This window comes from Trichosurus vulpecula, chromosome 1 (assembly GCF_011100635.1).
Source record: "Trichosurus vulpecula isolate mTriVul1 chromosome 1, mTriVul1.pri, whole genome shotgun sequence".
NCBI lineage: Eukaryota > Metazoa > Chordata > Mammalia > Diprotodontia > Phalangeridae > Trichosurus > Trichosurus vulpecula.
In genome coordinates this window covers 170228923-170255843 of record NC_050573.1, presented here as the reverse complement: position 1 = coordinate 170255843, position 26921 = coordinate 170228923, and the positions used below count along the sequence as shown (strand labels likewise).

General features: G+C 41.0%; 2 protein-coding genes across 2 annotated transcripts in view; one reads left to right on the top strand and one right to left on the bottom strand.

Annotated features, from left to right (window-relative positions):
• The window catches only part of LYRM4 (LYR motif containing 4), a 210088-nt gene extending 196643 nt beyond the window's left edge, over positions 1-13445 (top strand). Inside the window, exon 3 of the mRNA XM_036737716.1 lies at positions 12272-13445. Coding sequence (XP_036593611.1) covers positions 12272-12340 — 69 coding nt within the window. The 3' untranslated portion in view covers positions 12341-13445. The remainder of the gene's footprint in view (positions 1-12271) is intronic.
• Positions 13446-24192: 10747 nt separating this feature from the next.
• On the bottom strand, positions 24193-25456 carry PPP1R3G (protein phosphatase 1 regulatory subunit 3G). The gene has a single exon (XM_036736901.1). It carries the CDS (start codon positions 25454-25456, stop codon positions 24269-24271), a length of 1188 nt encoding a protein of 395 aa, XP_036592796.1. The 3' UTR covers positions 24193-24268.
• Between the last annotated feature and the right edge of the window lie 1465 nt (positions 25457-26921).

Here is a 26921-nt window from a genome sequence, read left to right as displayed (position 1 = left end):
GTAACCTTACTGGGAGGAGAAATAATTGTGAAGCTATCCATAGCTTCAGGCTTCATAGGGCAGGACAGCAAGCAAAGAATTCTTCCCGGAGCCAGTGCCTACTGGATTCATTTATACTGAGTCATCTTCCTTTAGCTCTAGCAGCCTAGAATGTGAAAGGAAGAGACTACCAAGTAGTGTTTTTCACAGAACTAAGGAAATGCTGGAATAGAGGTGAGAATCCAGAGTTTTTGCTACTTAGGATCAAAGTATGCACCCATTGCATCTGGTTTCTCATTACAAAAGTGAGTTCAAAATACTCTCACCATGTACTTTATTAATTATGAGGTTCAATATGAAATATTGGGGTGATGGAAGAAAATTCCTTCCAGGTCCTTATCAACTGACCAGTTATTATACACTAAAGTTGACATGAAAGTCAGTGATCATTTATTTTCCCCAACAATTTATTTCTTTGAAAGATGTAGCTACAAGTTCCCACAAACTTCTTTCTTTCCCTAAAGCTATAATATTATTTGTAAAAAAGACAATCTTCTATCACCATGAGACAGGCCAGAGAAGTCTCACAGCCAAGTGAACCAGTTTTTAGTTAGTCCCACCATCAATGTACTCTTGGTTATATAGTTATCTTCTTAACAGTTCACATAATCCTATCTCTCCAAAGAAGCATGAATGGAGATCTTGTGAATGGTTTCTTTCTGCCTTAGACAGTAAATGGAATGTTGTCCACCCCTTGCCAATGTCATCATGGAGAAATGACTGTAATTGTAATAATTCACATCAATCAAGCCCTTTAAAGTTTACAAAATGCTGCTTACATTTACAAAATGCTGTTTGCAAAAAACAGCACTCTAAAGAAATTGTATAAATGGAAAGAGTATTAGATTTGAAGTTAAAAGACCCGGGGTTGAGTCCCATGCCTGCTGTCTTCTAACTATGGGACCCTTGGGTAAATCACTTCTTCAGGCCTGAGTTTCCTCATTTCTACCTTACAGATTGGAGAATTGAATCCTGGAGGGGTTAAGTAGCTTGCCCTGCCCAGAAACATAACTCCTGTATTGAGACTGTGACCTCACCATCGGACTCTTGCCCTTGCAAGAGGGGTAGGAGAAGACAATTTCATCTGAAACTTTTTACTCCTAGAAATGCCTTAAAGCCCAGGACTGAGTGGCTCCTTCAGCTTTCCCTTCAAAGAGGATTATGTGGGAGATAGAATGGGTACTGTCGAAGTGATGCAACTTGTTTGGAAAAGAAGTTTTATTATGACAGGTGATATGTGATAAGAAGACTGTGACAATGACCTCTGTACGTTGGCATCTAGCCAGAAAGAGAGTAGGGGTGGGGGTGAGGAGGAGGGAAAGAATCACTATGGGAACTACAAACATACGAGGTTAGGAGAGGGCCAAGAAAATTGAAATTTAACCCTTTCCTTGGGCAGAAAGATGGCCTAGGCCACCTACCTAGTTGGTTTAATAAGTGACAGGCTACATTTTTTAAAAAAATCACAAGCCCATGGGTTCAAAACCTCTCCATCATTCTTCATCTCAGATTCTAACGCTGTAGATTCATTCCAATGAGTCTTTAATATCTTTTGGTTTCCAGAAGTCTCTATTAAAATATACACGCCTTAAGTTGTTATCAACCAACGCCTTAGCAGTAATGGGTTCCTTGGGTCTTTTTCCCAAAACAGCAGTTGTGTGAGAGTAAAAACTTGAGGAGTCCCAGGGCTGGCGGTAGGGGAAGTGTAAGATGTAACACTTCAGTTCTCTTAGTAATAAGTGGACATATTGAGGGTTGAAATATAGTGTTTGTATATTTCATGAAACCAAATGATGCCATTTTAAACCTGTTTCCAAAACAGGTATGAGAAGAAACACAACCCCATTATATACATCCTTCCCGGAAATCTTACAGGCAGAAATACCCACATATCTTTTTTTTAATATATTTAGTTTTCAGCATTGATTTTCACAAGAGTTTGAATTACAATTTTCTCCCCATTTCTACCCTCCCCCCCATCCCCTCCCATCTCCTTTTCCCTTCCTTTCTTGTAGGGCAAGATAAATTTCTACACCCCATTGCCTGTGTGTCTTATTTTCTGTTGCATGCAAAAACTTTTTTTTTTTTTTGGTTTTTGAACATCTGTTTTTAAAACTTTGAGTTCCAAATTCTCTCCCCTCTTCCCTTCCCACCCACCCTCCCTAAGAAGTCAAGCAATTCAACATAGGCCACATGCGTATCATTATGTATAACCCTTCCACAATACTCATGTTGTGAAAGACTCACTATATTTTGCTCCTTCCTAACCTATCCCCCTTTATTGAATTTTCTCCCTTGACCCTGTCCCCTTTTGAAAGTGTTTGTTTTGGATTACCTCCACCCCCATCTGCCCTCCCTTCTGTCATCCCCCCTTTTTTTATCTTCTTCCTCCTTTTTTCCTGTGGGGTGAGATACCCAATTGAGTATGTATGGTATTCCCTCCTCAGGTCAATTCTGATGAGAGCAAGATTCACTCATTCCCCCTAACCTGACTTCTCTTCTCTTCCTACAGAACTGCTTTTTCTTGCCACTTTTATGTGAGATAATTTACCCCATTCTATCTCTCCCTATCTCCCTCTCTCAATATATTCCTCTCTCATCCCTTCATTTGATTTTATTTCTTTTAGATATCTTCCCTTCATCTTCAACTCACCCTGTGCCCGCCCTCTCTCTCTCTCTCTCTCTCTCTCTCTCTCTCTCCATATATGTATATATATATATATATATATATATATATATATATATATACACATATATATATACACACACACATACATATATACATACATACACACTCACATATACATACATAAACATATATATATATACACACATATATACATGCATATTCCCTTCAGCTACCCTAATACTGAGGTCTCATGAATCATACACATCATCTTTCCATGTAGGAATGTAAACAAAACAATTCAACTTTAGTGAGTCCCTTGCAATTTCTTTTTCTTGTTCTTTTTCTTGATTGCCTTTTCATGCTTCTCTTGATTCTTGTGTTTGAAAGTCAAATTTTCTATTCAGTTCTGGTCTTTTCACTGAGAAAGCTTGAAAGTCCTCTATTTTGTTGAAAGTCAATATTTTGCCTTGGAGCATGATACTCAGTTTTGCTGGGTAAGTGATTCTTGGTTTTAATCCTAGCTCCATTGACCTCTGGAATATCGTATTCCAAGCCCTTCAATCTCTTAATGTAGAAGCTGCTAGATCTTGGGTTATTCTGATTGTTGTTCCACAATACTCAAATTGTTTCTTTCTGACTGCTTGCAGTATTTTCTCCTTGATCTGGGAGCTCTGGAATTTGGTGACAATATTCCTAGGAGATTTCTTTTGGGGATCTATTTGAGGAGGCGATCGGTGGATTCTTTCAATTTCTATTTTGCCCTGTGACTCTAGAATATCAGGGCAGTTCTCCTTGATAATTTCTTGAAAGATGATATCTAGGCTCTTTTTTTGATCATGGCTTTCAGGTAGTCCAATAATTTTTAAATTATCTCTCCTGGATCTATTTTCCAGGTCAGTGGTTTTTCCAAGGAGATATTTCACGTTGTCTTCCAGTTTTTTCATTCCTTTGGTTCTGTTTTATAATATCTTGATTTCTCATAAAGTCACTAGCTTCCACTTGCTCCAATCTAATTTTTAAAGTAGTATTTTCTTCAGTGGTCTTTTGGACCTCCTTTTCCATTTGGCTAATTCTGCCTTTCAAGGCATTCTTCTCCTCATTGGCTTTTTGGAACTCTTTTGCCATTTGAGTTAGTCTATTTTTTAAGCTGTTGTTTTCTTCAGTGTATTTTTCAGTATTTTTTTGGGTCTCCTTTAGTAAGTCATTGACTTGTTTTTCATGGTTTTCTCGCATCCTTCTCATTTCTCTTCCCAATTTTTCCTCTACTTCTCTAATTTGCTTTTCCAAATCCTTTTTGAGCTCTTCCATGGCCTGAGACCAGTTCATGTTTTTCTTGGAGGCTTTTGTTGTAGGCTGTTTGACTTTGTTGACTTCTTCTGGCTGTATGTTTTGGCCTTCTTTGTCACCAAAGAAAGATTCCAAAGTCTGAGACTGAATCTGGGTGCTTTTTCGCTGCCTGGCCATGTTCCCAGGCAACTAACTTGACCCTTGAGTTTTTCAGTGGGGTATGACTGCTTATAGAGTTAAGCGAACTATGTTCCAAGCCTGGGGGGATGCGGCAGCTCTGCCACACCAGCACTCCTCCTTCCCCAAGAACCCCCAACCTGGACTGGACTTAGATCTTCAACAGGCTCTTCACTCCTGCTGTGATCTGCCACTTAATTCCTCCCACCAGCTAGGCCTGGGGCAGGAAGCAACTGCAGCTGTACTTCTGTAGCTGCCCCTGGGGCGGTATCCGATCCTCGAACTCCTTCCACTCCCGCAGCTTTTCCCACTAACCTTCTCTGTTGTCTTTGGTGTTTGTGGGTTGAGAAGTCTGGTAACTGCTGCAGCTCACTGATTCGGGGCGCTAGGGCCCGCTCTGCCCAGCTCCTGGTGTGGCTGGTCCACGCTGCCCATGCAGGCTGTCCTGGGCTGGAGCCCTGCTTCCCTCTGCTGTTCTGTGGGTTCTGCAGTTCTAGAATTGGTTCAGAGCCATTTTTTATAGGTTTTTGGAGGAACTTGGCAGGGAGCTCACGCTAGTCCCTGTTTTCCAGCTGCCATCTTGGCTCTGCCCCCCATATACACATATCTTAATCCACATTATCTTAAGAGTTGGGAAGAACATCAGAGGTCAGCCTAATCCAGTTCCTACTAAAATAATAAATCCAGCATCCCTGATGCTTGTCATTCAGGCTCCACTTGAAGACCTCCAGAAGCAGTATGAGGGGGAGTGGACAGAGTAGTAGACTTTGCAACGGAAGTTCTGGGTTTGAGTCCTGCCTCTGATACTGATTAGGCCATTTCCTCTGTAAAAATGGGGATAATAGGAGCAGCAGCCTAACAGAATTGTTGTGAAATACATAGTGCTTGTAGTTTTTGTTGTTGAATTGTTTCAGTTGTGTCTGGCTCTCTTTAGCAGATACCTCTTCAGCTCATTTGACAGATGAGTCACACAGCTAGTTAGTGTCTGAGGCCGGATTTGAACTCAGGAAGACGAGCTGTCAGTTCCTCCTGACTCTAGGGCCGCTGTGCCACCAAACTACCCCTGCTCTATATAGTACTTAGCACTGTATAAATGTAAATTGTCATTGCCTCATTATTCTCATCTGATATTGTTATCAGCGTCATTCTTCTTAATTTCTTTATGGTTAAAATTAAAATGATGGGTAAAATAACTTTTTGGAGTAGAACAAAAGTATTATCAATTTTACCTGTTTAGCGTGTGCAAAGTCTTCTTCCCTTTCAGCTCAGATAGCTTTTTGCTCTATGAGCCTTGCCAAGAGGAAGCCAAGGTGTTTTTAGATACTGGTTTCATCTGTTGGTTCAATGTAGATTCAGTCCTGGAGCCTTCAGTCTCTACCTTTACCTGGTACTTGTTGTTTATTTTTTGTTAATCGTTAATCACAAATAATTATTAATAAATTACATGATTTCATAAAATTTGTAATTTTACATCCCAATGACACTTTGATTATTTGCATTGACATTTTGTTATTATTACCTCACCACCCTCAAGCAGCCCCTACGACACTACTTAATTCATAGAATTGTTATAACAACCCTGTCTTCTAAGTAATGAGAAAATAGCTATACAACGCTGCAAACCATGGTGCTTTATGTAAACTAATAGTATTTTTTGAATAGCATTAATTATTAGAAAGTGCCTCCTTATATTGAACCAGTAGGTTCTGGTCAGTCCAAGGTCAAACAGACTTCACCCACTTCACATACACACATAAAGGCATCTGAAGAGATGCTTCACATTAAACATTGCCACTTCCTTCAGTCAGTCTATGCATGGCTTGATGTAGAATCTTCTTACCATTCTGTTACCCTCCTCTGAATGAGTGCCATATTCAAGGACATTCAAGGAATTTAGACTGAAGGAGAGATTGGCCCAGCATGGAGCCTGAGACGTACTGCTTAATGATGCTTTTTTTTAATGCATTCATCTTTATGACATTTCTTAACACTATTTTTATTAATAAGGCCTCAATGAGTTTCATTCCCTTCTCTCCAGCTGAACATAAAAATCTCATGTCAGATTGGATTTGCATCTAGTGTATACAAGTGGTATATTCATTTTGATTTTAAAAGGTGCGTAACTTGAGGCCTGCTTATTTTTGTGCAGTTCTGTATTCTGTCTTTTTTATTTGATCTCCTACACTTGTAAATTATTATGGATCTAAATGGGAAACACGTCAGTCCTTTGGGATGGTCAGTATGCGAAACGAGTGCGATGCTATGTCAATGGGGCTTTTGTCTCCTAAAATCTGGCATGGTGTCAGGAAGAAGGGCCAAGAAGCAAGGCCAGAACTTTGTCCTCTTTCTAGACAGTCCAAGGAACATAACGAACTACTCTTAACACACACGGCTCTTAACTACTCTTAACAGACAGTGACTTGTGTCTCAACTGTGCTCTGCATATCCTCGGGAACAGATGTATCTGCTCTCTTTCAATAATAGCAAAATATTGTTGGATTCTACCCCTTCCTCTCACAGCACTACAAACAGGTACTGCATGTTATAGAAATAGAAATACAAGGTCTTTATCAAATCTCTGTGGAATTTCTGAACTTCATTTTTAATCACATAGGCTGACAATAGGATAGAAATCACCTTAAAATAAAATTTAAAAGCAAGTTGAGCATTCCCTCCCACACCTGACATGAACTTCCTCTACTGGCCATATAAGCCTGTTTACTAATAATATTTGTCAGAATATTTTTAGTACTTCATTTTTAATGACACATCTTACCTTTCCTTTATCCAGTATTTATTATAATAAATAATTTAAAAGCAGGTCAACAAAGCTATCCAACAAATCACAAGTCTGACAGTGTATGCAGTGTTCCACACCCATAGACAGCCCCCCCACATCTGCAAAGAAGGGAGGAAGATGCGCTTTCTCATCTTTTCCATGGGGATAGTCATAGTCAGCTTCATTTTAGTTTGTTGTTGCTGCTCTTCCCATTCACATTGTCCTAGTTGTTGTGTAGGTTGTTTCCAGGGTAATAATAATGATGATAGCCAACATTTACATAGCGCTTACTGTATACCATGCTAAGCACCTTACAGTGCCATCTCACTTGATCCTCACAACGACCCTGGGAGGCAGGTGCTATTGCACCTCCATTTTACAGTTGAGGAAACTGAGGCAAACAGGTTAAGTGACTTACCCAGGGTCACACAGCCAGTAAGTATCTCGTGCCAAGTATCAACTCAGGTTTCCCTGACTCCCGGCCCAGCACTCTCTCCACTGTGCCCCATAGCCACCCCACTTGTACTTCATTCTGCATCAGTTCTGAATTCACCTTCCCCATTTCTTATGGTATTGCCTTTGTTTCTTTACTACTACAGATGTGTCGCTATGAGTATTCTACTGTGTGGGAGGCTGTTTTTCTTTTTGATACCGTTGGAGTAAATGCCTGTGAGAAAAATACATAAGTCAGAGGTTGTGCTTCCACAATGTGCCACATAATCAATATTATTTTCTAGTGTATTCCTGTGCAAACCCATTTATACCTTTTTCTTTCAAAGAGGTCTCATAAGAAGGATGCAGCTTTTATTTTGTGGGAGTGACCTGTGTTTTAGCCAGTTAGTAAGAATATTCTTTGTACATTTGAATAACATAATTGTCCTAAGCTGTAATGCTTGCCTTCAAGTATTGTTTGCACATTGTTCCTCTTTCACTTACAACTGAAATTACTGTAGTTGAGAAGTACAGGACATTTGGAATGCCTTACATAAAAATTCAGGGCAATGAAATCTTCATTGGAGATTAGGCCACTTAGAAAAGTTAGTAAACAGGGGGGAAAAAAGTTAGGGCTCAGCCCTAGGTTTCCTTCTATCTTCATTACCCAGTGTGGAACATTGGCCTTACTAGGGTAATAAAGCATGCACGTTTCCGTAGGGCTTTCAGAATTACAAGATGCTTTCCTCATAACAACTCATCGAATACAGAGGATGAGTCATGTTTATCTTCATTTTGCAATTGAGAAAACCAACGCTAAGAAGGGAAGTGACCGTCTTGTATGTTACAAGGACTAGAGGAAGTATCAGAGCTAAGACTTGAACATATGTCTAATGACATACTTTCCAGTAGACCACAAAAACTCACTGCCCCATCCTGGATGGATGTCTTCAGCAAGTACTTCTTGCACCCCTATTAGCTGTAGAACCTTGCAGGAATAGACTCAGTTATCCCTAAGGTCCTTTCCAGTTCTAAATCCTATGGGGTGTGGGGAGGGGCCGGTGGCAAGGCAGTTTTAAATCATCTTCTGCAGTGGCCCTGTTTGGCAATCTGATGAAGCTTATGGACCCCTTCTCATACTAATGTTTTTAAATTCATTAAATGAAATACAGTGATCCAAGACAGTTCCAAAGGACTCATGATGAAAAATGCTATCCACCTCCAGAGGGAGAACTGATGAACTCTGAGTGCAGATTGAAGCATACTTTTATTACTTCCCTTTTCTTTCTTTTTTCTTTTTTTTGCAACATAGTCATTATGGAAAATGTTTTACATGACATCACATATATAATTAATATCATATTGCTTGCCTTTTCTTTTGGTGAGGGAGGGATTGGAGAGAGGGAGAGAATTTAAAACTCAAAATGCTAAAAAATGAATGGTAAAAAACAAATTAATAAATAAACGATTCAATAAATACAAAGGATTACAAAGAAAACCAATTATATTGAAATACAGTTATCAAAATATATATATTTTTTAAAAGTTCATAGACCCCAGGTTAAGTACGCTTGAACTAGATTCTATCTAAGATTCCTTCCTGTTCAGAAATTCTGTGGGCAAGATACCATACTAGGTACTACAGAGTACACAAATCTATTCCCTGCCCTTGTGGCGTTTATAGTCTAGCAGGGGAGAAAGATACCTGCAGTTCAAGGCACTATGGGATAAGAGTGGTGTAAACAAAGAGCTATACAGAAGTAAAGAAGGTGGAAAGCGCCCATGCAGGCAGGGTGATAAGAAAAGAGCTGATGGAGGAGACTGGTGGCAGCCCACCACTTGCATTCTTTGGCCGCTCTCTCCTCTGTTATTCATGGATCTAGCAAAGGATCAGAGTCCTGGCAAAGATCTCAGTTGCCTCCTCTATTAGTGTGTTTACCATTTGGGCTTCTGGGCTGTAGCTTGCAGGTAGTTAGGAGGGAAAGAACAGGAGGGCCAAGAGGTGGTAGCTCCCCTTGCTAGAACCCAGTAGTGCCCATACAGAGTCTTTATGGGGAATCTCTGCTGAAAGAGTCCCCTCTGGCAGCCTCTGGGGACTGTGGTATAGTTTCAATGCCAATAGGTGCAAAGACTGTACTTGTGTCTCATTTAACACCTGCCAGATTCTATTAAGAGAAAGTAGAAGTGTAGAATCTTATGGCTGGAAGAAAACTCAGAGGCCATCGAGTCCAGCCCTATCGTTTTATAGATCCGATTCTTAGAGGACTGAAGTGAGTTTCCAGAGGTCACACATTCGATGAATGGTAGAGCCTGGACTAGAACCTGGGGCAGTACTACCTCCACCACCTCCCAAAATGATAGTATCTGAAGTAAGATATATCGATAGATGATATATTGCTTCTGCTTACTTGTGTGCATATTGTCTGCCCCTCCCCCCAATAAAATGCAAATTCTTTGAGGGCAGGAATTCTTTCATTTTTGTCTTTGAATTCCTAGCATATTACCTAATCACATAGTAGGTGCTTAATGTTTGCTGACTGATCGATTAATATATAGAGACATCTGCCAGCCATACATATAGCTGCTGATTAAAGACCTCAATGACCATTCCACATTTGTGCTTCAAGGATCTAATCACTGGCTTCTCTCCAGTAAGTAAAAACAAAGGATGTTTAGTAGGCAATAATCCCTCTGGGGCTGTCATCTGCCAAGCAAATCAACAAGTAGTTATTAAGCACCTACTATGTGTCAGAAGCTGTGGTAAGTATTAGGGATACAAAGAAAGGCAAAAACAATCCCTGTGTTAAAACAACTCACATTTTAATGGGGGAGACAACGTGCAAACAACTATGTACAAACAAGCTGTATGTGGAATAAACTGGAGATAACCTCAGAGGGAAGGCATTAAAACTAGGGAGGATGGGGAAAGGGTTCTTGTAGAAGATGGGACTTTGGCTGAGATGTGAAGGAAGCCAGGGAAGCTAGAAGGCGAAGATGAGGAGGGAGAAAGTTCTGGGCATGGGGGACAGTCAGAGAAAAGTCAGGAGATGGAGTGTCATGTGGGAGGAATGCAAGGAGGCCAGTGTCACTGGAAGGTGTAAGAAAACTTGAATGGTAGAAAGGTGCCAGGTGATCAAGGTCTTCAAAAACAAAGAGGATTCTATATTTGATCCTGGAGGTGAGGAAGCCATCCTAACTACCTGAGGGGGAGAGGTATAGGGTCATAGTCAGACCTGCACTTAAGAAAGATCAATTTGTGGAACAATGTACTGTTGGTGGAGTTGTGAACTGATCCAACCATCCTGGAGAGCAATTTGGAACTATGCCCAAAGTGCTATAAAACTGTGCATACCCTTTGATCCAGTAATACCACTGCTAGGTATGTATCCTAAAGACATCCAATAAAAGGGAAAAGGACCAGCATACACAAAAATATTTGTAGCAGCTCTTTTTGTGGTGGCAAAGAATTGGGAGTTAAGGGGATGCCCATCAACTGGGGAATGGCTGAACAAGTTGTAGTATATGAATGTAATGGAATACTATTGTGCTATAAGGAATGACAAGCAGGCAGACTTCAGAAAAACATAGAAAGACATATGAACTGATGCTAAGTGAAGAACCAGGACTAGGAGAACCAGGAAAACATTGTACACAGTAACGGCAACATTGTGCGATAATCCACTATAAATGACTTAGCTCTTCTTAGCAATACAATGATCCAAGACAATTCCAAAAGATTCACAATGAATGCTATCCACATCCAGAGAAAGATTTGATGGATGTTAAATGTTAAAAATTGTCCTTACATGTAATAGAAAAAATGAAATACTATTTTTTTTTAAAAAAAAGTAGAAAGAAAGATAACTTGACAGTGTAGTGGAGGATAAACTTGAGTGGGGAGAGATTTGGGGCAGGAAGACCAACCAGCAAGGCTACATCCGTAGTCCAGGTATGAGGTGTTGAGGGCCTGCACCAGGGTGGTAGCAATGTCAGAGAAAAGAAAGGGGTGTATTTGAGAGATGTTAAGAATCTAGAATGTCAGAATGAACAACTGATTGGCTTGGTAAAGTGAGAAAGAGTGGAGAGTCAAGGATGACCTCTAGATTGCAAGGGAATGACTGGGAGCATGGTGGTGCCCTTGCCAGTGTTAGGAAAGGTAGGAATAAGGGAGGGTTTGGGGGAAAGAATACTTTCACTATCAAAGGTCCTCATTTCGTAAAACCTATGAACTTTAAAAAACTGATTTCTCTTCCCTCCTGCATCGTTCTTCCCCCATTCCCCCTTCATAGCTTCCTCCTTCTCCCTGGCTTCTAGTCCTTGTCCCCTGAGCTGTCCTAATGAAGCAGCAGAGGAAGGATCACTAAGTGGCAGAGAATTCAGATATTTTTACCTATCAGCAGTGCAGTTTGTTTGGTTTGTGGTAACACTGACTTTAGTTCATTCTTCCTCCAACTGTGAATCTAATGAAATTCTTAATGAAGATGCTCTTAAAGATCTTGGAAGACAGAAAGAGAAAATAAGGTTACAGCTGTGGTTTCTGTCTCAGAGCAGGGGGATAAATATGCGAGAGAGAGAGAGAGAGAGAGAGAGAGAGAGAGAGAGAGAGAGAGAGAACAGAGAGCAGAGAGCAAGAATATGAAAGAGAGAGAATAGAAGAAATTGCACATGGAGAGTATTTTTCTAGATTTTCTTCTCAAAGTGAGAGAGGTACAATTGAGACTGAGGGATAAGGGTAGAAGGGAATAGCTACCCCAAGTTAAAAGATAATATGATGAACAAACAGTTGTCCCAAAGTACATTTCAAAAGGAGAGAAATGGTGAATTTTAACCTGATTTTTAAAATGTTTGAAATCTTCTTTCCTTTTTCTCTTGAAGTCCACACCTCTTCCAGTACCCTTTAACTTAACATGTCTTTCATTTGCTTTCAGACCCTCATTAATGAAATGTATTCCACTGATAAGCTTGTTATTGAGAATCTGAAGATGCCCAGGACCTAATCAAGTTGTGTGCCTCTAGCAGCAGCCATGGACCATCAGCAGCAGTCTGTGCCTCAGGACATCTCCCAGCATGCTTTCTTTTGCCTCTTACATCACCTTTAAAAAGGCCTTGTTCTCTGCCAATAGAAGCTGAAAAACTGAAAAATGTTTCCAGTCTTTTGCTGCCTTAGCGGTAGATGACAATTCCTAAAGTTCATGTGCTAGTCAGTATAACTGGAGCTCAATGAAAACAGTCTGTCTGTTATATATTTTTCACTTTCATGTTGTAGTTCATCATTTCGTATGGAGAATATTTCAAAACTGTGTTTCTTGGTTCTTTTAACAATAAAAAAAAGTATGTAAGATGTGGCCTCGTTTTTCTTACAGCGCTTTCTACCCCAGATGAATTTATCACAGTCTCACTTAGAAATTTAATTATGCCTACACCCAGTTACATTCTACTTTTTGACTACTGGTCTCTAAAAATCTCTTAAGACCTTAAAGTTTCATACTAACAGAATTCCTCCATGTCATAGGCCTGGCTTGGGGATACTGCCAACTTAATGGGAAGGTCAAGTCCAAGAACAGATGAGATGAGGGACCTGGCATAGTGAAAACACACCAAAGGTACTATCACCATTAATGAAATCCCCCAGTAGAAGAGAAGGAGCTCCCAATGTAGAGTCCAGAGACCTGGGTTAAAGTCCTAGATCTGACCCTTACTGTCGGTGTCCCATGGGGCCATCATTGTCAACCTTAAAGTGCTATAAGAATGCAAGTGATTACTATTATTTCTGGGTCCCCTACCACAAATGCTGAGGTGCTGGAAGGATTTGCAGGATATACTTCTTTAGAAAACATTGTCATTGAAATACAGCAGAAAGAAGGCTAGAAGAGGCGGTAAAAAATGGGAATCTGATTAGACAGTATAAAATATCTGAGAGTGTACCTGCCAAAACAGACACAGGAACTATACGAATATAAACATTAAACACCTTTTATACAATAAAGTTAGATCTAAAGAATTGAAATAATATTTATTGTTCATGGGAAGGTAAAGCCAATGTAATTTTTAAAAATGACAATTTTATATAGCTAATCTATTTAAGTAATGCCATACCAATTAAATTACTAAAAAACCGTGTTAGTGAGTTAGAAAAAATAACAAAGTTCATTTAAAAGAACAAAAGGTCAGGAACTTCAAAGAAACCAGGGAAAAAAGATATAAAGGAAGAAGATTCAGTATTATCATACCTTAAACCACATCATCAGGTGAGAGTATTGATGAAGTGTAAAATGGATCATTTTGGTTATTTTAAATTAACATTTTCTTGTATAAATAAAACCTATGTAGCCAAGAATAGAAAGAATGCAGAAAACTGGGGGAAAAACTTTCACACACAATCTCTCAGAGAGCATGTGACTAGGTTGGAATATTGCTGTGGTATAGCAAATGATGAGAATGATTTAGAAAAATATGGAAAGACCTGGATTATGAAAGAAGATGTTTCAGAGAAACAGATGACTAGTGGAAATAAGCATAGTACAGTCTTACATGTGTATATATGTATATATGTGTGTGTTTATAGATATGTATATGTATGCATATATGTATATATATCCATGCTCAGTTATAGCCTTCTGGAGGAGCAGAGAATGGGGAAAATAAAGTAAAAAAGTGCACAGCAGAGAACAAAAGAAAACCTACAAGGAAGCAAAGAAAAGCTGGACAGCTTTGAAAACAATGTGTGGTATTTATTATATAGGTTTTGTTGAAATATAAATTTATTGCTTTATATTGAATCCTCTCTTATGTTCTGCTGTGTACATGGCAATTTTTTTTCTTTTCTTATTTTGTACTTAAGTTTAAAATAAATTTTTAAAAAAAGAATGGGAATCTGAGGGAGTGCTTCTACAAGTTATGGTATAAAAATATGCTGAAATACTATTGTACTGAACTCTTATTAACATAATGACCAACCAGGGTTCTAAAGGATTTGCTGCCTACCTCCTGATATAGAAGTGAAGGACTCAGAATGTAAAATGAAACAATTTTTTTTGAATATTGGTTTTGATTGACTACACGTGTTTGTAATGGGTGTTTTTTTTCTCCTATTCTCAGTTGAGGGGAAGAGGCTGTAAAGAAGGCAGATCTTGTCTGATTAAAGCAAATTAATTTCATACATGTATATAATAAACATACACACATGTGCACACAGACACGTGTGTGTGTGTATATATAGATATAGATACATACATACATACATACATACATACATTTTAAAAAGAAAGAAAAGCTAGATTGAGGCAGCTAAGCGAGTTAAAATTCAGCCTGAGACCCTCACTAGATGTGACCCTGGGCAAGCCATCTAATCAATGTCTGCCTCAGTTTCCTCATTTGTAAAATAGAGATGATAACAACAGCACGTGCCTCGAAGGTTTGCTGTGAGGATAAAATAAGGCAATGTTTGTCGAACACTTTGAGGTCCTGAAGCGCTGTAGCAATGCTAGTTTTGATGACGATGAGTTAGAAAACCTGAGTTTGAATTCTAGACCTGCAATTACCATGTGACCTTAGGCAAGTCACTTAAACTTCAATGGGGATCAGTTGTACAAGATGGACAAAGTGGCCTTGGAGGACCATCCCTTTCTTCTGTAAATCTATGATATTCTGATCTTCAGATAGCAAAGATGACATTTTTGTGCCCATAAAAATGTTGCTTTTAGCTTGAGGAGACAACATGAACTCAAATAGATTCTTCAACATTTTCACTTGGCTTTGGGAAGTTCAGAAAGAACCAGTAGGAAAAGCAGGTTAAGACATTTTCCAATTTCCCCTTACATTTGTACATTATGCTGAGTAAATGTATTATTAATGACTTGGGTCTTGGGATAGAATCATATAAATATTTACAGGACCTAAAATAGCAAACCTGCCAGTGAGCTGGTTTTTAATTTAAGATCACAGCATGTTAGAGCTAGGAGGGACCTTAGCAGTGGAAAAGGGACTAGTCCAGTTTCTCTCTCCTCTCTCCTCTTTTTCTCCCTCCCTCCCCACCCCATCCTGTGTCTTTACTGCTTCAGATGTCAAAGTGATTTTCCTAAACAAAAGGTTGGACCATGGCATCTTACTCAGTAAACTCCAGTTCCTCATTATCACCTCTGGGATCAAATTTTTAAAATTGCTTGGCATTTCCCTTCTTTCTTTCTCTTTCTTTTCTTTCCTTTTTTTCTTTCTTTTTCCTTCCATCCTTCCTTCCTTCCTTCCTTCCCTTCCCTTCCCTTCCCTTCCCTTCCCTTCCCTCTGTCTACATAGAGTATCATGCCTGAAACCTCGAAAGATATCTTGGAGTTTGTAGGTTAGATTTTTTTACTTAAGGACCACAAATCACTCTTGCTCCCATTGATTGGCCAACAATAGGTCCCAGACCAAGCCCAACTTTGTCATTGGTTGGGCCCTGATTGGCTCAGAGTGAATGTAAATAGCAATTGTTTCTGTTTTGGCAAGAAACCCTGAGGGTCTTCCCCTTCCAGATTGATTTTTTTTTTTTACTATATTTTGGACTAAGAGGCCTTTCTCTGCCTCAGTTCTTACCTAGCCTTAAGCACTGAATGGGTGTTGCCTCAGTCAAACTGAGACTTGTTAGAGACTTTAGCTTGCAAAGGCCAAGGTTTCCCACTGCATCCAGGGCCATCTCCAGTCATCCTAATCTGTATCTTGCCACTGGATCCAGATGGCTCTGGAGGAGAAAGTGAGGCTGGTGACTTTGCACAGCCCTCCCTCCCTTACATCCAATTCACTTGCATGTCATGCCATCACCTCCCTGACATCATGGTCCTCTTCGAGAATGAAGGACAAACAACAACAACAATCTGACAGAGCTCTTGATCACACATTAATGTACCAAATAAAACAAGAAACTTGATTTTTCAAACATCTTTATTCATACCAGGACTGTGAATTCAGTAGTTTTTAAGTATAGCACAAAACAAAATTAACTCAGAACATTGGCATGGTGTACAAAAGAGTGTAAAAGTGTCTGAGAAAAGGGGAAGGTATTTTCCAACTGACCTTTTAAAAATCCAGAAGGAAAGCTGGGAACACATTTGCTTCCAACAGTTCTAAGCTTAAATAAACAGCTTCCAAATTATTCACAGAAGGTGATGTACACTTGGCAAATCTCACTGGTGAATCTTAAAACTAAAGTTAAGTAGTATTATTAGAAAGAATTCCCTAAAGTTTCTGGTAATTACACAAAAATATACAATGTAAAATAGTAGCCTCAATCTTCTTGATGATGGGTTTCTGAAAATAGAAAGTTTGCCATGGGGTTCTAACACCAGTTGAGAAAGTAGATGGTTACTATTGCTGTATGTCTTAGTGTCCCCGCTGGAGACAGAACCTAGAACACTACTGATTCTCACCAAAAAGTCAAAAATGTAAGGCTGAGAAGGCAGAGTACAAGGAGAGCATTTGAGACATTCAAAATTCCAGATGCATGCTTGGTTAAACTAAGTTGCATTCTTTTACCCCAAAGAAATAGGGTTTTAAACACTTGTGACAAGAACACTTAAGGAAAATTACAGCACCAGCAGTTAAAAAATAAAAAAAGAGGAGCTCTTGGTAGGATAGATAGAAAGAAAATTGTTGGATGTAACTGAGTGAGCTATGATTTCCTAAAATAGATCTCCCTAACCTATACATCTGAAGGCATGCTATTATGTAATGAAGAGTTTCATATAGGCTTTTACTGCAATTCCACTTAGTGCCCATCTCTTTGTATTATCTGAAGCCTCTTTGTAAGGGACCTTGCTTCTGAGATATTACAGAAAGTAATTACTCAGACAGTTCAAATTCCAACTTTGAAAAATTCATATTTCCTGTTTTACTGAGTAAATTGGCTGGTGGCAGAGGCCAAAATGACTGTTTGATCAGAACAGTGCCTCCTACTCCCACTCCTGAGCTAAACAAGAATCACCGTTGATTGCAACACACATGTATACTATGGCAAAAGAGAAGGTTATGAATGAATAGGCCTGATAGTTCCCCTTGTGGGGGCAGCAAGATGGTGCAGTGAATGGAGGAGACTCATCTTCCTGAGTTCAAATCTGGCCTCAGACACTTACTAGCTGTGTGACCCTGGGCAAGTCACTTTACCTTGTTTGCCTCAGTTTCCTCATCTGTAAAATGAGAAGAAAATTACAAACTACTCCAGTATCTTTGCCAAGAAAACCCCAAATGGGGTCACAAAATGTCGAAAACTACTAAAAGCAACAACAAAGTTCTCCTTCACAGTCTCAAGGCAGAATTGGGGATGACTACAGGGATCCAAGAAGCCTAGACATAAAAAAAAATCACTGTGCTTGAAACAATGGAAGAATACTTAAGTAGCATACTTGTGAGAGGCATTTATTAAGAACGTACCATGTATACAGCCCTGAACAAAACTGGATTTAATTGACTACTTTGGCAGACACTGTTCCATGATGTCAAGCTAGTTTTTCAAAAGAATGTGCTCTTATAAACCATGCTGCCATGTAAATAAATCCACTTTATTATGCCTTGCTGCTAAATAGCACAAAAAAGTCCCAAATAACTTGGAGAGATCCATTTCTAGTTGTGATTTAAGGTAAAAGTTTTCTTAAATATGTATCAAATAATTCTTTCAAGATATAATGTATTTTTACTAACTGTGTGACCTTGGGCAAGTCACTTAGTGGCAATCGCCTTGCCTTCTCCCTTCAAAAAAAAAAAAAGATATGATGTCTTTTGTAGCCTATGCAAACATAGAATATGTCTGTGTATCCCCTTCTAGACTGAAAGCTTCATGAAGGAAGGGACTGCCATAAGGACACTTTGTTTTCCTCCCCCTCCCCAGGCTCTACATAAAACAGGTTTTTAATAAATGTTTATTTCACTGAATAGATAAAAAAAACCATGGAAATCAAAAAGCAAATGAAAGAATAATTTAATGAACTCAAAGGCCTATGACTTCAAAAGAAAAATCACAACTTAATGAGAACCTAGACTAAGCCTAGGGTATTTACTTGAATTATGAAACAGGGTCATGTAAAGGTCCATCCTGTTTCCTGGTTGAGAAGTTGATTTTTTTTTAATGGCTACTACATTGTTCATGAACAAAACTGAAAGTAAAACGGTAATGTGGTTTAGGCTCACTAAAATGTTTCCAAACATGTCATGTTACAAGGTGAAAATTTAAAGAATCTAACTGTCAACTGGTAATAATGACTCTTTGCAGCCACTTAGTATGTGGAAAGACACTTTTACTGCCATGGAATGGCTGTAGCCACAAGGAGTCTCCCCACATGTCAAGAGAAGGGTTGAAACCACAAATCTCCTAGATAGTACTGGGTAAAGAAGAAAAGATCTTTTTAAAAGACAATTCTTCCCTCCATGAATGTAAATTCTCATCAGCTTTAGTAGTATGCTCCCTCAACACACATAACTCTGTATAAAAAAACATCTGCAATGAAAACACGTTCATAAATTTTTAAACTCAAAAATATCTAAATGCTCCAAACAGCTCATTTTAGACTCCTTATTCTAATTTACTCAGTTTGCATTTTTTCAGCCCTTACTTGACATTTCAATAAGCAACAGAATGATTCTTTTAAGTCTTTATTTGCTACCCTTTACAAGTGGTACCAGCTAAACTATTTAAAAGACAGTGGGCTGAGCAATAGTAACACCATAAATGAGATGAGTAAACACCATCAGTGCAGGGATCTTGCCAATCTGTTTAAAAACAAAACTCATTTCCATTAGTTATCCCCAAATGATTTCTATGTTTCCAATGATGTTTATTTTTAAGTACGTTTCCTAATTAAAGTCTCTATACTGATGGCTTACTTGAAGATGTTGCTTATTTTCTTATAATCTTCACTCCTATCCCCAACCACCCTGATCTTAGACCTTTCTGAATTTAAATTCAGTTGAGATACTGCTGTCTTGCCAAAGGGGGGATCATTCAGCCAATGTCAGAAAATTAGTCTACAAAACACAAATGCAAAGCCTCCTGAAAAGAGCTAGAAGGACGTAACAGGTCCAGAGGAGTACTGTTGATCCAGAGAGCAGGCAGGAAACATGCCTACAAACCTCTTGACTTTGGATTAAGGGTCATTAAAATGGAGTATTTGTTAAAGAGTTTTAGGTGACAGTGATCAAGAAAGTCATCTGAACACACAGTTTTCCTTCTGACCTTGAATGATGGTTAAACACATCTGTTACATGGTCATGAACAGATGGCCAGGGTTAGGCTCTCCCAGAAAGCATCTGGACATTTTCCCATTTACCTAGAAGGTAACTAGAACATTTCCATATGGAAGGAAGCAGAGGAGTCCTCCCAGCTCCTCTCCCTACTGATATCACTTAGCCCGCCATCAATACTCACAGTCCCAGCCCTGGAATTCTGCCTAGTGGCTTGGACTTCTGAGACTCTTCGGACAGAGCTTGGTCTGAAGGTGAGTGGCCTATGGTTTATTAGTGGTTTTGTATACTTCTTCAGCACCAACTACTGCTACCACAGGGCTCTTCTTCCAACCCAGAAGTCTTATATCCTCAGCCCATATGTAAATGTGGAATTGCAAATCTACCAGTTGTAGTAGACCCAAAAACTCCTTTCATGTCAGAGAAAAGGAAACAATGACTTCCCTCTATCTGGCAGTTATTAGCAGCATTGACAGGCGGCACATGATAGAAATCACAACAATCCTACAAATGCTATAAATCCATGACTTTGAAGAAGTAAAACGTCAAACTTAGTCAGGACTTCAAAACCAAAATTAACATTCTAAAATTATCCATGTGCTGCTTTTATACTACACTGCCTGGGAAAGGATATTCTCAACAACATGACTAGAAATGAATTGCCCCTTTTCAAGCTCTCCAGCAATGGAACAGGAAATCTCTGCTTCAGTGTGACTTGACATCTTATGGTAGGGGTGGAGGAAAGGATCTGAATTTCAAGGTGAGAACTCACCTTTGAATTTCTCAACTGTCAGTTGGGGAATCCACAGAATGCCAGAAGTAGAGCTGAACTCAGGGTTCTACTTGTCCTGACCTTTCATTTTACAGAAGAGGAAAATGAAGCCCGGAGTAATTTACGAAAGATCATTAAAAATCCTGGTTAGAAAAAGCTGAATGGAATGTAAGGTCCTTGAGGGCAGAGAATGTTTGATCTTTTCATTTGTATTCCCAGCACCTAACTGCTTGTTAATTGAATGATTGACGTGAGAAAGCTGATTAATACTTATGACCACTCAAGGAAGTGGTTGAAAAGATAATATCCTCCCTGCAGACAAGGCCCAAATAGTCCTTTGGTTCGTAGCTATAGCTTCTATTTGCAGAGCATGCCTCTCTGGCTTTTGTTCAGGAGCTACCCTACCACTGGCTAGCCATGTTACCTTTCTTCACCTCTCTGGGTCTCAGTTTCCACATCTGTCAGATGGTAACACAGTTAAACTAGACAGATGTCTAAGGTTCCTTCTGGCTCTAATATTCAGTGATCCAATAAATTGCATTTTAGTGTCCTTGTAAAAAGTGATTGTCCTATTTAAGTTCACCACACAGCAATTCATTATGCATGCAGCTCTTTCCTTTGGAGCTGCCTAATAAGAAACTAAGACGTTTGGGGGGATCAGTTCATTAGACCGGGTTGCCCTTGAATCCTACTGGAGAAATTTAGTTAAAATTCCAAAGTCTACCCACCTCTTCCTGAAGATTTAAAACTGATGAATGAAAACTTTCACTATTATATAAAGGTTCACATTCACCATTTAGGCTCAAATTTCAGTGGCAGATTCAGGTGACTTCAGAAGTAGCTGAGGGAGGCAGGTAGGGGTGCAGTGGATAGAACACTAGTCCTGGGGTCAAGAGGACCTGAATTCAAATGTGCCCTCAGACACTTGACACTATCTGTGTGACCCTGGGCAAGTCACTTAACCCTGATTGCCTTGCCAAAGAAGAAAGAAAGAAATAGCTAAGGTCTGTCTCTGGAAGTTCAGTGTTTCTCCATGTTCTAGCAATGACAAAAAATAGCAAAGCAGAATTAATCAGATATTCTACCTTCAGGCACTGGAGCTACATGACTGTTTTAAATTATTAAAATACCAAACTGAATAGCATTTATTGAAGAAAGGGTGGAATAAGGTTGCAAAAAATACATCTCCAATGTGTGTGTGTGTGTGTGTGTGTGTGTGTGTGTATGTATACACTTTAATGTGTTTGGCAATACATACACCTCCCATTCCTATATCTCAGAGACAACACTGCACAGGCTTTGAGTCACTTATGTTAGCTCCTTTTAAAATCTCACATTTCACTATAAAATACTTAAGTGTTCTACAATACAAACTGAGAGTCTTCAAAATAAAGCTGTCTAACTGAACATTTTCAATAGACTTCAAGTAATTTGCAAAGATGTATCCTAATTTACACAAAAGGCATGGGTATTAACAGTGCTTTTCACAGTTCAGTCGTTTTGAAAAACTAGTCTGCAAATTTTCCCAGAGAACATTGAAGATATCTTTTGGCTATTAGCTATGTTTAGATGTTGACATTATGGACTATCTACTTTTAAATGATGGCTCCTTATTTTGTAATAACTGGGATGAAAAAATAAAACTAACAAGGATGAAAAAATAAAACCTCCAAAATCCCTTTTAAAAAAAGTCTCATTTGATTAAAATTAATCTGATGACACAAATAGGAGATTCTGCCTACCACAATGCATGCCCTTATTAATGTAATATTTACTGACATTAACCATAAAGATAAAGGACACCTATCCAAAAATAAATTCTCTGAATATCTCTGCAGTCTAAGGTATTGAATGCTATGAGATAAGAAAATATCAAAGAGAATTGTCATGTTTTCCATAAAGCTACAAAGACTCAATGGAAAACAAGGCTCTGTGCCATACTTTAGATATACTGGTTCATTGTCTGTTGTAAATTACTACAAATAAAAAGGAAATTATTAAGTAAATAATATGTGGCACTAATCACACATATGAGTTGAGTTTTTGGTGGAAGTATTTTTTCTAACCCAAATCGCTAATGTAAACAGTTTGAAAGCATTGTCTATGAAAGACTTATTGCAAGTGGCAAAATCCACCAAGAAAAAGCTTAACTTGTGTTATGTGGGCAGTACTTTATTAAGAACAACTCTTATCAACACAATGGATTTTTTAAAAAAACTTGCTATTTCTCCATATTGCTACAGGGATGCCCATAAATACTGTAAATAGCTATCATTCCACACATAACTAATGGTACTAGACAAATAATGCAGCTCCATTTAGAGGAAATTAAAAACTAGCACACAAACTAGTGAGGACAGACATGTGAATTCAATTTCTCATTAGGGAAGACCACCACCCTCATTCAGTCATAGATGGATAGCCAGCTACAGCATAGTTCTAACTTCTGGTGGCCAAGACGAGTACATTAAGTCAGTCCAGCCTTCAGACTTAGGTCAATAAACCAGGGGGCAATTGAGCAGCACAGATGTGTTACACTGGGGCTCCATTTAGCTGATTTCACTTGCTAGACTGGGTTTCATCACCTTTCACTGTCAAGTTATTCTCGAACTGCCTTCCCTCCAGGAAAACAACCTTTAAATGTTTTTTTGTTTGTTTCTGGTCTTCATAGAGAATCCAACATATCTAATTGCTAATGGCAGAGCTAAATAGTAGTTGTAATCTAGCTACTGTTAAAAAGTCTCTGCCTATGGAGACACCTACTAGAAATAGTTTTTTCCATGCCAACTAAATGATTGGCACTTCAAAATAATCTACAAAACATTGTTTTTTTTTTAAAAAGTAGTTGCCATCCTATTAAAAAATATGTATTTTAGTTAGGGCTGGCAGAAATTAGGTATTTCAGTGCATGATGGAAAACCAGAGCTTTTCCACAATGGGGAGAGGGGAAGAGGGAAGCAAAGTTTTAAAAACACTGAGGATAATTAAAGTGCATATATTATCAACCTGACAAATCCTGTCAGTTCAAGACCTCTAAACCTTGAGGGCAGCAAAAGTAGGAAATACAATTCAATGAGCATTCACTGCCCTTAAAAAAATGCTTCTTTATGGAAAGCATTCACACAAAAATGGGTGAGCTATACAGCTCCAAGTGTGGAGGTAAAGAATCTGGGCATTTAACAGTTCACAGTGGAGGAAATCTACATGTGCTACAAACTTTTCTGAGAAATAGATGTGTCTAAGTGCAGACCAACCCTCGAGATTCCCTGGACAGATGTCCCCCTCGGCTTTAGGGCACCTCATAAAGGACTTGTACGCAGGGCCCTCTTTTCCTATGAATTATTATTGTTAGAGTTTCTTCTTTTCTCTGGGCCGCTGTAACCCATAGTTTCTGAAGAATGAGACAGGTGCAATGTCCTCTGGTTAAAACAACATTCCAGTCTCGTGCTTTACAGGGCATCCTTTCCCCAAGGCAAAGGAAGCCTCTTCTTCTCTTTCTCGTCATTTCTGGCTGTATTCCTGGGGACTCTCCAATCAACTTTCTTCATTCACAGGATCCACCTTGCTTGGAGAAAGAGGGCTTGTTCCCATACCTTGGCTAGCATCTTCTTCCCAAATTTCCAACCTCACACCCTCACAAGCGGCAGAGGCATAGCTTTCGAAACATCTTTAAGCTCCCTTCTCTTCCCTCTTCCCTCTTCCCTCTTCCCTCCCCCCTCATAAAAAAAAAAAACCAAGGAGTTTATGGGTGAGAAATGGGATCACCCGGAAAAATTCCCACAACCCCCAGCCCAAGTCAGCGAATCATCAAAAGAGACCCAAAGTTTCCTGAGCTTGTCCCTGCCTCTTTCCCTAGCTACTTTTCCCCACTCCCCCCAAATCTCCAAGTCTGATCACTTGACAAATGTTTGCATTTGAAAGGAAGAGGAAAGGGGTGAAGATCCACGGTTCAGTGAGGGCTCTCGAGGCTGCCCTCGGGAGGCACCTGCGTGGGATGCGGCAGCTGGCAGCCGCTGGGAGGGTAGCGCAGGGTGTAGTTGGCCCCGGTGTTGTTGTCCCAGAACTCACCCTGCGCGCAGCGGTAACAGACAGCGAAGTGGACGTTGAAGCCTTGCTGCTCCTCCTCCTTCTCCCCTAGCAGTCCCGGAGGCAAATACAGGGAAAAGTGAAAGCGCTCGGTGTCCGGCCCGCCGGGGTCCCCAGCCCCGTCCTCAGATCTCCCGGTCCCTGGATCTAGATGAGTTCGCTCGGGCTGCTCCTCTTGCCCCTGCGTTTCCAGCTGCGCTGGCTGGCAGGGCTGCAGCGTAGCGGGCAAGTCCAAGAAGGAACGCCATTCGGTGAAGGTGTAGCGCACGGTCACCTCCCGGGGTCCCGCGCAGCTTAACACCCGGCCGGAGCCCTTCACCTCGTAGGCCGGAGGCGCGCCGCAGTCTACCTGCTCCAGGCACACTCGCTGACGACGGAGGCGCTCGGAGGCAGCTCTGCCGGGCTCCGGCAGCTGGAAGAGAGGCTGCAGGCGGGGCAGCTGCCGCACTGGAGCCGGAGTGGAGCGGATCCCCTCCGGCAGGAGCGGGGAGAAGGCCGCGGCCAGCAGGTCCCCAATCTGCTCCATGTCTCGCTCCCGCATGGGAAAACTCTTGAGACGGGAGAGCACGGCTGGGGGTACCTGCGGCTCCTCGGCGGCGCTGAAGTGCTTCACGCTGGCCAGGCTGAGCCCCAGGGAATCGGCGAACTGCACCCTCTTCTTGCACTTGGTGCAACAGGCGCCCGGGCTCAGCAGCTCCTCCTCTTGTTCCGTCGCGCCCCACTCAGCGCCGGGATCCCCGGGCTGAGGCTGCAGCTGCTGCTGCTGCAGTAACTTGGCTGCTTCTAGGATGGGGCTCGCAGGCAGGGAGAAGGAGCGGGCGCGGCAGCAGCGGCGGGCATCTAGCAGCTCCTGATCCAAAAGGCTGGCATCTCTTTGGGAGAGCTGGGGGCTCTGAGCAGGGGCGTCCGGGCAGTTGGGGCAGCTTTCGCCGCCGCCCCCTCCCTGGATCGGGGTGCCTGGATCGGGGCTCTCCTCAGCTAGCGGTGGGTCTCCGCAGGGCATCGACCCCGAAGGCTCCAAACTCAGGCTCTGGGGGGCCTGAGTCTCCATGGAATCACTGGGGCCCGACTGCGCCCCTCTGGGACTCCTGGATGGGGCAGCTTCTTTCCCCCGGTCTCTCTCGTGAACTCTGGGGCGTCTTGGCCAGGCTCGGGATTTTATTGCCTAGATGCACGTGTAGAGAGAGAAAACCTCTCTCTGACTTGACTCTCCCCCAGCCCCCAAATATGCCCGAGGCTCTGGGCCCAGAGCTGTTCCACTTCGGAGTCTCCGGGTTTTAGCTGATGCTGACAAAGGAAAGGGGGGAAAAGCAGGGGTGGGAGGAGGAAACCAACGGAAGGATAGCCCTTCTATGGACCCAGTACTGGGATCGAACCTGTGATGGGCTGTGGGAGGGACCTAATTACTGGGAAGGGGAGACTTCACCATCGCTCTACCTGGGGTCCCTCCCAGGGCAAGGTTTTCTGGAATGGGTTCAACTCACGTGGTTCAATTTGGATACATCAAAACAGTACGCAATTTAGGAGGGAGCGGGGCTGTGGAATAACCCTGAGATAAGAGAGCGAATAAAACTACTTGGCAGCAAAACCAATTTACCTGATTTTCCTCGAGTACCCACAGGAATTTTATTAGCTCGGTGACCCGGGCAAGTATCGGCCCCTCTGAAGCTGTTCAGTTCTCTTTAGCATAAAGATGATTACAGCATCCTCTTCCTATGATTATTGTATGGACTCGATAAGATAATGTATGCGCTTAGTAAGATAATGTAAAGCGCTTTACGCATCTTGAAGGGCTGTATAAAAAGTGAACTATAATTGCCTGAAGGTATAGTTTATGCCATTTTCACTTTCCCTAGGGTGGCATCTGCTTTTTTACAGTGAATGAAGAATTTCGCAGATGCTTAACAGTCACAACCGCACGCATCGCGTTGCTGATGATCGGTTAGTCTGTTAGCTCTTGCAATTTTCCTCCTCCCGGTGGAAACCCATTCTGGTGCATGGGAAATCCGTTCTGGGTATACTTCTCCAATCCAAACCGGCAAACAAATTAAAATGTCAAAGGGAAGGCATAGGCCCAGGTCCATGGGGTCAGTGCGTTTTTCGATGGTATTGATTTTGATGGATAGGTAGCTTCTACCTACACTTTCCTAGAAAATCTGGACGCTTTCGTGCCCTATCCCCAGTCCAAACTATCTGTCCCTCCACTTTCTTCTTTCTCAGTTGTTCCAAAAACCCGGAGGCGCTGAGCTATGTACCCAACAGAAAGTAACTGGGATTCCCGCAGGAGGAAAAGTGGTCGGAGAGCCGAGTTTCTCTTTAAGAGGGAGCTTGCGGTGCAGATGACATTTAGAAAGGGAGGGGGACACCACGTCTTCCTTTTCGGCTACCGGAGATGAGAGTCGCTGGGGAAAGGTCGAAATTGGAACTCTTCGGGCAATCGGAGCTGGAAGAGGGTGTATAAAGCAAGCAGGGGTGTGTCTGGGGGAAGGCGGAGACCTCTAGAAGCAGAGGAAGTA